The following is a 13,331-nucleotide window of genomic DNA, read 5'->3' as shown; positions in this document are numbered from 1 at the left end:
AGATTTTTCATTTAAAGTATCTAAATGCTGGCTTCAAAGAAAGAAAGAACTTTAGCTTTAAAAGGTTAGAGCTTATTGGCTTATCGGCAAATGTAGTAACAAGTTTGCACGTAGCAATGATTCAGACACAACAACAAGATAAGTGACCAGTCTTTTTTTGGATCTGTTGATAGAGGAATAAATGTTAGCCAGAAAATATATATTCCATTTGTCTTCAAATAATTACAAAAGAATTAACTGCATCCTAGTCCAGTGGCTCTGAGTCAAATTGTAGTCCTGCAATCATCATTCCATCTGAGATTAATAATGGAACATAGAAAAGGAAACTAATCTGGGAGCTTCTAGTTTTGGGACAGGATCATACTTGGTGGTGAATGTATCAGATTTCTTCCCCTCCTAAAAGTAGAAGAATCCTTTTCCACATGTGGAGCAGGTGAAAGGGCTCTCCCCAGTGTGAACACGCTTGTGTATATTGAGATAGGATACAGACCCAAACTTCTTTCCACAAGCAACACTATTGAATTGCTTCTCCTCAGCATGAATTTGTGCGACCAAAGACCAGAATAAAGAGTGAATCCCTTCCCATAAATGGGGCAGACAAATGGCTTCCCCTTCTAATGCTAGATGACAATGCGTCACCCATGAATCAATTTTTGATTATGTGACATCTGCTGACATGTACACATTCCCACAATACCATTGGATATCCAATCAATATAAATTTGATTAGAATTCTTTCTTCATGTCAATCTTCTCCTAATCTTTCCTAAAGATAGTAACTGCTTGCTTATTATACCATTGATAATTTCAGTTCCTGGCCATGTTCAATTGTCTGAGAGAAAAAAACACTTGCATTTTTATTGTGCCTCTCAGAAATGTAGGGCATTCAAACTGTTTTAGAGCTAATCAAGTGGTAAAATGTGGTAAAAGTCACACAATACCAGGTTATAGGCCGACAGGTTTATTTGGAAGACTAGCTGTCAGAGCACTGTTCCTTCATCAGATAGCTGTACAGCAGAGCATAAGACACATTAAAAAAGGTTACAGTGTCATGCAACTGAAATTATAAGGAAATTTGATTATCTGAATACTGTATCGGATTATCCGAAGGAGATCTTGAGGTCCTATCAAAAAGCTGTTTCAACCTACGATCACGTCTTTTGTTTACAGGTACAATGATTAAAAACAAACTCGGCTCACTCAAATGTTGCCAAGGACAGTCCTGGACAGTCCAGACACCGTCTCTAAATGACTGACCTCATGCGCTCTCTCTCACCACAATGGAGTTTTACACAGGCGTGTACCCTCAACCCCCCTTCCCCAGATAATGTCTCCAACATTGTCCTGTACATGACAAAGGTGGAACCTGTCAAAACGTTACAGGAATAAATTGTTTGTGTGTGTGTGTGCGCGCGCGCACTATTTGGCGGCTTACCCCACAAAGGCAGTAGCATTCTTACTGTTGGTGTACAGTCCAGCAGCCAGGTGAGGTTGGGCGCGGGTGGTGAGAGATGGGTTTAGGGGCGGAGGGTGTGGGGGGGTGGACAGGATTTGGGGGCGGGATGGGAGCAGATGGGGTTGGGGGGGTAGGGTGGGGGCGGGTGGAGGCGGGCAGACAGGGGGCGGGGTCTTGCGCGCAGTGTGCTGCTGCGTAGTCTCCTGAACACGGAGCAGACCACTGAAAACTCCAAGCCTCAGAGGAAATCAATTAACCAAATAATCAATTATCTGAACGAAATAGTGCCCGCCCACCTTGTTCGGATAATCGAGGTTCTTCTGTATTGAACAAATCCGGATTGCTATTAAGTCTTTCATCATTTAGAATTGCAGGTTGCAGGTTTTGGTTCATTAATATGTAAATTCCAGAACTTCTTTTAAGTCATATTCTTGAGATAACTTAAAGATTTACAAAAAAGGTGATATCTCAGCTCAGACAATGTGAGGTTAGAGTCTGTCTATCCCAATCTTGAATCAAACTGGTTCTATTTCAAATTTCTAAAATGTAGTCACTGTTTTTTTTAAAGATTAGATTCCCTACATTATTTTGTGCATTCCCAACGTATTCTGTCCCTCATTTTGTGCACAGAATGTACGTGGGTGTTTTTCTATCTTTTCGGATAGATGTTAGTGGTATTGTCATACTGAAACAGGGCTGGAGGTGCGGCTAGTCTGGAGCACAAACACTTAGTACTATTGTCAGAAAGTTGTCCAGGCTCACAATCTTTGCAGTACAGTATTCAGTGATTTTGGGAATTTATTGTTATCATGTGGAATGAATTGAATTGGCACCTAGAAATTAGTAAGGAGGACTTTGCTATTATGTATGCTGGTCGTCATTCCAATTTCATTCCTTAGTGGAAGTGGTTTGCTACAACTGAATCTTGCTAGGCAATTTAAGAGTTAACTACATTGATGAAGCCATGGAGTTACATATAGACCAGATCAGTAGCCTATATGACATCAATGAAGCAGCTGAACTTTTACATAAATTTACAATGGTTTCACGATTGCCATTAACATTCAGGTCTATTAATTGATTGAATTCAAATTTCATCATTTTGAGGTTGGATTCAAACCTAAGTTCCCAAGCATTAGCCTGAGACTCTGGATAACTATGATACTCCCAACCAGAACACTGCCTCCTCTACAGCTGGAGGCAAGTCTTACTTTAGATAAGAAAACGTTCTAAGACATACCCCTTGCCCTGGAATTAAAGCATGGAAAGGACAAAATGCATGTATAAATGCACCTATCATGTTTTAATGATAAAAACAGTGTTAAGTATTTAAGTTTGGATCAAAAGGATTTGAATTGTATTCATTATAAAAACAATAGATTTGCATTTGAATCCACAATTATGCTGCACTAAAAATCAAATTTTCCTTTTAATTTAAAATCTAACCACTAAAAACACAAGCTGTTTGGCTTACATGTATACAACTTAAAGTGAACACATCATATGAAATGCATAAAATTTCCAGAATAGGCCACACCAAAGTTGAAACAAAATACATGAAAGTTACTTAATTGTAAAGTGAAATTTGAAGGTAATACTTTTGATACGAGCTGGAATTGATTTCAGGGAAGAATAGATTTAAAAAACATGCTGATTATTCAGCTGCGAGAATCATGGAATCTTGAAATGATGCAGATTTTTTTAGAACACCATAATTTGGCAAGTCAACTGGTTTTGAATAGATCGAATACAGCATTTGGAGTCTGAAAAACAAACAAAAAATGTTCACAAAGGGACTGAATAAACATTGGATTTCTGGGTGTCTGAGTTTGACTCCGACAATGTTGGTGTCTTACACAACTCCTTTGTAATGGTTGAAGCCTGCTGCTTTGTAGGCTTTAAATCAGACAGTCGAGTTGAAATAGAATCTGAATACACCTGGTTGTCTGAAGAACTTAATGAATCACTGACATCTGGACAAGCTATGGCAGATTGCCGTCCATCGGTTTCCATCACATATTTGTGAAAATTAGCAAATGTTTCACTCATAAAGACAGGGGTTGGAAAGACTTGCTGTTGGAATTTCTCCCGATGTAAAGAAGATCTATGATTGGCTTGTTTACTATTAGTGTGAAAATGCAGGGAACTAGCTTCACCAGAAGCAACATAAACTGGTGATTTGGGGAAAGGCTTGTTTCCAAGCGGCATACTATTAGAGTCACCTGCTTCACAAGTAAGCACACCTGGTTCCTCCATTCTCTTTGCATATCTCACTGGTGATATGGCACGAGTTTCCCAAACCTTTCTCTTCTTGCATTTCTCATTTCCTGTGGAATACATTCTGGTTTTAATGGATAACTCACTGTTGTTCTTAATCCAGTGCAGTAATGGATGGTATACTTTGCCCCCATATTTCATGGCATTCACCCATTCTGTTATCTCTCTTTTCCGATTTCTGGTCTTCCTCATGTGAAACAGACAACAGGCGACAGTTGATAGTATCATACATGCTCCAAAAGTGATGAAAAATGGACAAACCCAATCTGAAAATAAAATATGTAAGTGTATATACTAGAATACAGAACAGGAACAGGCCATTCAGCCCATGAGTTTCATCAATGCCACTTTATGTCATTATTCTCTAGAAATCAATTGGTATTTGCTCTGAAAATGTTCAATGAGTGAGCTCCTATATCTCGCTGGAGTTGAGAAATCCAAAGAGTCAACTCTGACAACACTCTAGGAAGAAGCTCATTGAGTCTAGGAGATTTATCACATTTGGATTAGTCAGCTTTTCAAGTTGCAGCATGGTGGCACAGTGGTTAGCATTGCTGCCTCACAGTGCAAGGAACCTTGTTCAATTCTAGCCTTGGGCAACTGTCCATGTAGAGTTTGTATGTTCTCCCTATTTCTTTTGGGTGCTCTGGTTTCCTCCCACAAACCTAAAGATGTGCAGGTTAGGCGGATGGACCATGCTAAATTGCCTTGTAGTATCGAGGGATGAGTAGGCTAGGTGGATTAGCTATGGTAAGTGTGGAGATAGGATCTGGGTGGGATGTTCTTTGGAGGATTTGTGCAAATGCAACAGGCCAAATGGCCTTGTTTAGTAGTATTAATTTCTGGAGAATTATCTGCATCCTCTTTAATAAAGTAACTTTAGGTTCTCTGCCATTTCACTGTCCTCCACAATAAATTCCTAAAGTTGAAACTGACTGCTGCTGCAGTTACAAGTGTGAGGTTAATATTATGATTATTTTTAGGACTGGATCTTTTGTTTTGTAAGATTATCATGGTTTGGCAATGTACTTATAAATGAAGATTAAATAGAAGGAGCCATCTGAATTATGTTTGAATCTGACTGAGAGTAAATATGGGTGCTCTGGTTGTTAGCTCAAAAGAAGAATTACAGTGTTATTGAAGGGGGGGGGGGGGTGGTGTCAAATATTAACACCCAGTGAAGATGATAGCTGTTTCTAAGTTACCAATGAAAAGACAGACTTAACATTTCAGATTGACAACCCTTTATCAGATGGGAGATGGGAAAGATTTCTGGCTGTAACAGGTTGCTCGTTTTTTGAGGCATTTTGGGTGTTGGAGGTGAACTCCAGGAGCAGCGGTTACTGTTTTATATGCTGTTGCATTGTTTTGGAACTTTGGTGAAAAAAAGTCAAAACCATGGCACATGGTCAGGTCATTGCAGGAGAGAAATAAAGAAAGAAAGAAACCCACACTGCTGACACAGCAGTGAACCCGCGCAGTTACTGCCTTTGCTGTTGAATTATGTATCGCTGGACAATGGAGTCCATCAGGGAACATTAACAAACAGTGAAATTCACAACTGATCATCGAGGAACCTGTTTGGGAGAGGTCACAGCACAGAAACAGATAAGTGAATAATTTTAAGTATAGCCTTGTTGTAAATCTACAATAGTGAGTAGAGTGGGTTCTTTCTTGATTAAGTGTTTTATTTGAGATTTGTCTCTTGATTAAACTTAAAAATATAACCCATAGGTATTAAGTTAGCCTGGAACAGTGTTTTGTAGAGAAATAAGACAGTGCTATTTTCTGGATCTGTAGATTGGAAAAGCAAAAATTAGTACAGTGATATGCTCTTCTTGTCGGATAGGGAAGTTCAGGGAGAGTTTGCATGTTACTGAGGATTATATCTACAATAAATGCCATTGGTTGCGAATCCTATCAGATTGAATGGGATTTATCCTAGGATTCTCTGGGAAGCAAGGGAGGAGATTGCCGAGCCTTTGGCTTTGATCCTTATGTCGTCACTGTCTACAGGAATAGTTTCAGAAGAATGGAGGATAGCAAATGTTGTTCCCTTGTTCAAGAAGGGGAGTACAGACAACCCTGGAAATTATAGACCTGTGAGCCTTACTTCAGTTGTGGATAAAGTGTTGGAAAGGGTTATAAGAGATAGAATTTATAATCATCCAGAGAGGAATAAATTGATTAGGGATAGTCAACATGGTTTTGTGAAGAGTAGGTTGTGCCTCACAAACCTTATTGAGTTCTTTGAGAAGGTGACCAAACACGTGGATGAGGGTAAAGTGGTTGATGTGGTGTTTATGGATTTCAGTAAGGATTTGATAAGACTCACTACGGTAGACTATTGCAGAAAACACAGATGGGATTGAGGGTGATATAGTGGTTTGGACCAAAAATTGGCTAACTGAAAGAAGACAGAGGGTGGTGGTTGATGGGAAATATTCATCCTGGAGTACTAATGGGGTACTGCAAGGATCTGTTTTGGGTCCACTGTTGTTTGTCATTTATATAAATAACCTGGAAGAGGGCATAGAAGGATGGGTTAGTAAATTTAAGGTAGAGTTGTGGATAGTGAAGAAGAATGTTGTCGGGTACAGAGGGTCATAGATAAGCTGTAGAGCTGGGCTGAAAACTGGCAAATGGAGTTTAATGTGGAAAAGTGTGAGGTGATTCACTTTGTAAGGAGCAACAGGAATGCAGAGTACTGAGCTAATGGTAAGATTCTTGGTAGTGTAGATGTGCAGAGAGATCTTGATGTCCAGGTACACAGATCCTTGAAAGTTGCCACCCAAGTTAATAGGATTGTTAAGAAGGCATACGGTGTGTCATCTTTTATTGGTAGAGGGATTGAGTTTCGGAACTATGAGATCATACTGCAGTTGTAAAAAATTCTGGTATTGCATACAGTTCCAGTTAACGCATTATAGGAAGAATGTGGAAGCTTTGGAAAAGGTTCAGAGGAGATTTACTAAGATATTGCCTGGTATGGAAGGAAGGTCTTATGAGGACTTGGGGCTGTTTTTGTTAGAAGAAGAGTCCACTGTAGTAAAATCACTAACTTTAAATGGTCATTGGATAGACAATATGGGCGAGGATGGAATCATGTAGGTTAGATGGACTTCAGATTGGTTTCACAGGTTGGCATAACATTGAGGGCCGAAGGGCCAGGACTGCACTGTAATGTTCTATGTTCTACATTCTATGAATAGATCGGTTGGAGCGACAGTTGGAGGCAATGAGGAATTTACAAGAGCAAGGGGGGTGTGATGGATGGCAGCTATAGGAAGGGAGAAAAGTCGCAGATACATAGATGGGTTAATGCCTGGAGTGGTAAGAGAGGTAGGCAGGTTGTGCACCCACCATCCCCTCCTGCACCTTCCCCTGCCACTGCAGAATTGCAAAACCTGTGCCCACACCTCCTCCCTCACCTCCATCCAAAACCCCAAAGGAGCCTTCCACATCCATCAAAGTTTCACCTGTGGTTCCATTGTATCCGTTGTCATTCATTGTATCCGTTGTTCCCGATGCGGTCTCCTCTGTATTGGGGAGACAGGGCGCCTACTCGCAGAGTGCTTCAGAGAACATCTCCGGGACACCCGCACCAGTCAACCCCACCACCCCGTGGCCGAACACTTTAACTCCCCTTCTCACTCTGCTGATGATATGGACCGCCTGACACCCTTATCTTCCGCCTCGGGACCCTCCAACCCCATGACATCAATGTAGATTTTATCAGTTTCCTCAATTCCCCTCCCTCCACCTTATCCCAGTTCCAACCTTCCAGCTCAGCACTGCCCTCATGACCTGTTCTACCTGTCCATCTTCCTTCCCACCTACCCCACCTCCATCCACCTACCGCATTTTCAGCCAGTTACCCCAACCCCACCCCCTTCCCATTTAACTCTCCACCCCCGAGGGTCCAGCCTCATTACCAATGAAGGGGTTTTGCCCGAAAAGTCGATTTTCCTGCTCCTCGGATGCTGCCTGACCTGCTGTGCTTTTCCAGCACCACACACTTGATTCTAATCTTCAGCATTTACAGTACTCAGTTTCGCCTAGGTAGTGCCTAGGGGTCTTCTGTGGCTATCCCCATTTCAAACAAGTATGCTGTTTTGGAAAATATAGGGAGTGATGGATTCTTGGGGGAATGTAGCAGGATCAGACAAGGTTCTGGTATCGAGACTGGCTCTAATGCAATGAGGGGTATGTCAGGTTCCAAGAGATCGATTGTGTTAGGGGACTCTCTAGTCCAAGGCACAGACAGATGTTTCTGTGGCCAGCAGTGAAAAATCAGAATGGTGTATTGCCTCCCTGGTGCCAGGATCAAGAATGTTCTCAATGGGAAGAGAGCCCAGCAGGGGGTCATTATACACACTGGAACCAACGACATAGGAAGGGAAGAGGATGGGAGAATATAGAGAGTTTGGCAGGAACATAAAAAGCAGGTCCTCGAGAGTAGTAATAGCTGGATTACTCCCGGTGCTACGTGCTAGTGAGGGTAGGAATGTGAGGATAGAGCAGATGAATGCATGGCATGGTGTATCAAAGAAGGATTCACATTTTTGGATCATTGGAATCTTTTCTGGGGTACGATGGACCTGTGCAAGAAGGACAGGTTTGCACCTAAATTGGAAGGGGACTAATATACTGGCAGGAAGATTTGCAAGAACTGCTTGGGAGGATTTGAACTAGTTGACGGCAGGGGGGGCGCAGCAGGGAGGAGACCAAGGGAGATTGTGAGGCAAGAGATCAATCTGAGGCTGGTACAGTTGAGAAAAGAAGCAAGTCAAACAGCCAGGGCAGGCAGGGACAACGCAGAGAACAAGGTAGGACTGATAAATTAAACTGCATTTATTTCAATGCAAGAGGCCTGACAGGGAAGGCAGATGAACTCAGGGCATGGCTAGGAACATGGGATTGGGATATCAGGGCAATTACAGAAACATGGCTCATGGATGGACAGGACTGGCAGCTTAATGTTCCAGAATACAAATGCTACAGGAAGGACAGAAAGGGAGGCAAAACAGAGGGGGAGTGGCATTTTGATAAGTGATAGCTTAACAGCTGTATTGAGGGAGGATATTCCTGGAAAATCATCCAGGGAAGTTATTTGGGTGGAACTGAGAAATAAGAAAGGAATGATCACCTTGTTGGGATTGTATTATAGACTCCCAAATAGTCAGCAGAAAGTTGAAAAACAAATTTATATGGCGATCTCAGTTATCTGTAAGAATAATAGGGTGGTTATGGTAGGGGATTTTAATTTTCCAAACACAGACTGGGACTGCCATAGTGTTAAGGGGTTAGACGGAGAGGAATTTGTTATGGGTGTACAAGTAAAGTATATGATATACCTACTAGAGAAGGTGCAGATTTGATGTACTGTTGGGAAATAAGGCAGGGCAGGTGACTGAGGTGTCAGTGGGGGAACACTTTGGGGCCAACGACCATAGTTCTATTAGTTTTAAAATAGTGATGGAAAAGGATAGACCAGATCTAAAAGTTGAAGTTCTAAATTGGAGGAAGGCTAATTTTGACGGTATTAGACAAGAACTTTCAGAAGCTGACTGGGGGCAAATGCTCGCAGGTAAAGGGATGGCTAAAAATTGTGAAGCCTTCAGAAATTAGATAACGAGAATCCAGAGACAGTATATTCATGTTAGGGTGAAAGGGAAGGCTGGTAGGTGTACGGAATGCTGGATGATTAGAGAAATTGAGGTTTTGGTTAAGAAAAAGAAGGAAGCATTTGTTAGGTATAGACATGATAGTTTGAGTGAATCCTTAGAACAGTATAAAAGCAGTAGCAGTATACTTAAGAGGGAAATCAGGAGGGCAAAAAGGAGACATGAGATAGCTTTGCAAATAGGGTTAAGGAGAACCCAAAGGGTTTTTACAAATACATTAAGGGCAAAAGGGTAACAAAGGAGCAAATAGGGCCCCTCAAAGATCAGCAAAGCAGAATTTGTGTGGAGTCACAGGAGATGGAGGAGGTACTAAATGAGTATTTTGCATCAGTGTTTACCGTGAAAACGGACATGGAAAATATAGAATGTAGGGAAATAGATGGTGACATCTTGAAAAATGTTCATGTTATAGAGGAGGTGTGCTGAATGTCTTGAAATGCATAAAGGTGGATAAATTCCCAGGACCTGATCAGCCATACACTAGAACTCTGTGGGAAGCGAGGGAAGTGATTGCTGGGCCTCTTGCTGAGATATTTGTATCATTGATAATCACAGGTGAGGTGCTAAAAGACTGGAGGTTGGCTAAAGTGGTGTCACTATTGAAGAAAGATGGTAAGGACAAATCAGGAACTATAGACTGGTGAGCCTGACATCAGTGGTGGGCAAGTTGTTGGAGGGAATCCTGAGGGAAAGGATGTATATGTATTTGGAAAGGCAAGGACTGATTAGGGATAGTCATCATAGCTTTGTGCATGGGAAATCATGTCTCACAAACTTGGTTGAGTTTTTTGAAGGAGTAACAAGGAGGATTGATGAGGGCAGTGCAGTGGACTTGATCTATATGCACTTCAGTAAGACGTTCGACAAGGTTCCCCATGGGAGACTGGTTAGCAAGATTAGATCTTATGGAATACAGGGAGAACTAACCATTTGGATACAGAATTGGCTCAAAGTTAGAAGACAGAGGGTGGTGGGGGAGGGTTGTTTTTCAGACTGGAGGCCTGTGATCAGTGGAGTGCCACAAGGATCGGTGCTGGGTCCACTACTTTTGGTCATTTGTATAAATAGTTTGGATGTGAGCCTGAGAGGTATATTCAGTAAATTGCAGATGATACCAAAAGGTGTAGCTGACAGCAAAGACGGTTACCTCAAATTACAACGGGATCTTGATCAGATGGGCCAGTGGGCTGAGGAGTGGTAAATGGAGTTTAATTTAAATAAATGCGAGGTGCTGCATTTTGGGAAAACAAACCTTAACAGGACTTATACACTTAATGATAACGTCCTAGGGAGTGTTGCTGAACAGACAGCTTGAAGTGCAAGTTCAAATCTCCTTGAAAGTGAGTTGCAGGTAGATAGGATAGTGAAGCATGCTTTCCATTATTGGTTAGACTATTGAGTATGGGAGTTGGGAGGTCATGTTGCGGCTGTACAGCACATTGGTTCAGCCACTGTTGGAATATTGCATGCAATTTTGGTCTCCTTCCTATTGGATGGATGTTTTGAAACTCGAAAGGGTTCAGAAAAGACTTACAAGGATGTTGCCAGGGTTAGAGGATTTGAGCTATAGGGAGAGGTTGAATAGGCTGGAGCTATTTTCCCTGGAGCTGAGGAGAGACCATATAGAGGTTTATAAAATCTTGAGGGGCATGGATAGGATAAATAGACAAGGTCTTTTCCCTGGCATGGGGAGTCCAGAACTAGAGGGCACAGGTTTAGGGTGAGAGGGGAAAGATATAAAAGAGTCCTAAGGGGCAACTTTTTCATGCAGAGTGTGGTGCATGTATCGAATGAGCTGCTGGAAGAAGTAGTGGAGGCTAGTACAATTGCAACATTTAAAATGCACCTGGATGGGTATATGAATAGGAGGAGTTTGGAGGGATAAGGGCCGGATACTGGCAAGCGGGACTAGATTAGTTTGGGATATCTGGTCAGCATGGATGAGGTGGACTGAAAGGTCTGTTTCGGTGCTGTACATCCATGACTCTATAATGCCAAGTATTCTAAATTTTTTCTCCCATAAACCTGATGTCCTAACTCACACTAAATGTCATTCACTGACTGCCTTTATGTTTGCTGACCAAAACTGGGCCCAGACCCAGCATCACCTTGATTTAAAAATTCCCGTCCTTGTTTACAAATGCTTCTATGGCATATCCTCTCCCTATGTCCATAACTCCTAATGAACTGCAATCCTTTAAATAATCTTCACGTTTCCACACTTCTTAATTTCCATTAAGTCAAATCATGTTAAATTATGTGTGGACTTATGTTAACTCTAAACTCTCTCCATAAGTGCTATCAGACCTGTGGCGTTTTTCCAGTAATTTCTGTTTTTGTTTTTATTTCCAGCATCTGCAGTTCTTTTGGTTTTTTTGTGGACTTCTTGAACATCCCTAATTCACTTTGCACAGCCATTAACACTCAAGAGTGTTCTGCTGAAAAGCACAGCAAGTCAGGTATCATCTGCCTTTTGCCGATTTTCCTGCTCCATGGATGCTGCCTGATCTGCTATGCTTTTCCAGCGCCACACTCTCGACTCTAATCTCCAGCATCTGCAGTCCTCACTTTTGCCACAGCCATTAACAGCCATGTCTTCCAACTGAAATGGACATGAGCTTTGGAGTTCCCTCAAGCTTTTTCACTTATCTTTCTTTGTTCAACACCCTTCAGAAAACCTGCCTCTTTCACCAGTTTATGTCATACAGTGGCAATTTTATTTGGGAACTGGACATTGAGTAATTTGCCTGAACAAAAGTCCAAGAGGGACTTCTCATCCTTTTTGCTTTCTTTTATTTTCATTTACAGTTTTTGTTTATGTACTTTTGGGAGGAAGTTTCATTGTGGAGTCAGTGCCGGTGACAGCAGTGGCTGGAGGGTCTGGCAGTCAGCTATGAGGCGGCTGGTGTGGCCAGGCAGAACTCTGGAGGTTGATGACATTGTGGCTTCTTTGAGTCTGGACCGTGAAACTGGCTGGGGTCTTGAACTATACTAGGGTGGGACTCCAGCAGAAGAGCAGGAGCAGGCCGCTTAGGACAGCTGGCAGTGAGAGGAAGAGCAGACAGCCAGAAGTAGCTGCAAGAGCAGAAACAAACTTCAAGTGGCATTGGTAGTAGCAGGAATAGGTTGCAAGGTGGCAAGTCTTGAAGAAGGCTTGTCACAACATCGATTTCTCCACCTCCTGATATTGCCTGTTTGCTGTGTTCTTCCAGCCTCTTGCCTGTCTATTGTGGCAAGAGCAAGCAGCTCTAGTTGATGACGGAGTCAAGCTCAAGCCCTTGTGAGGACTGAGAGCCCAATATGGCCAGGTGTTGAACTGTTAACTGTCTTTCTTTGCTTTTCCACCCTTTAGTAAGAAAGACTACGTTGATTAATAACTTTGTTTTTCATTATATTTCTGCTTTGTACCTAAGATGGCGCCATAAATGGTGACATGCAAACTTTCCACTGTACTCATGTAGGTACATGTTACAGTAACTGAAAAATGTGTTGCTGGAAAAGCACAGAAGGTCAGGCAGCATCCATGGAGCAGGAGAATCGACGTTTTGGGCCTGAGCTCATACCTGAAACATTGATTCTCCTGCTCCTTGGATGCTGCCTGACCTGCTGCGCTTTTCCAGCAACACATTGTTCAGCTCTGATCTCCAGCATCTGCAGCCCTCACTTTCTCCCACATGTGACAATAAACCTAATTCAATTTTACCAAACTGATGAAGCTACATTAATTTACGTTTCTAGTGGCGTCCTGACATGCCATACTTACTATTTGGCAGGATCATGTAAACTGGAGAATGACTTCAGCTCCAGTTGCAAGGCTGGGGTCTGCTCTGAAAGGTTGGAGTTCATGGGGCGTGGCTAGCGCTTGTGACGTCAGCGCCGCCGGCTCGCCACACTGCGCGTGCGCGGTGTGT

The 13,331-nt window shown here is 42.3% G+C and overlaps 1 protein-coding gene across 1 annotated transcript; it reads right to left on the bottom strand.

Moving 5' to 3' along the window:
* Positions 1–3,020: 3,020 nt before the first annotated feature.
* On the bottom strand, positions 3,021–13,271 carry LOC132818794 (uncharacterized). The gene is made up of 2 exons (XM_060829878.1): positions 13,184–13,271; positions 3,021–3,999 (listed from the first exon to the last, which is right to left on the bottom strand). Exons 1-2 carry the CDS (start codon positions 13,197–13,199, stop codon positions 3,242–3,244), a joined length of 774 nt encoding a protein of 257 aa, XP_060685861.1. The 5' UTR covers positions 13,200–13,271; the 3' UTR covers positions 3,021–3,241.
* Positions 13,272–13,331: the final 60 nt, after the last annotated feature.

This window comes from Hemiscyllium ocellatum, chromosome 9, assembly GCF_020745735.1.
Source record: "Hemiscyllium ocellatum isolate sHemOce1 chromosome 9, sHemOce1.pat.X.cur, whole genome shotgun sequence".
NCBI classification, from domain to species: Eukaryota; Metazoa; Chordata; class Chondrichthyes; order Orectolobiformes; family Hemiscylliidae; genus Hemiscyllium; species Hemiscyllium ocellatum.
The sequence above is the reverse complement of the archived record's forward strand: the minus strand, read 5'-3'. Positions and strand labels throughout refer to the sequence as shown.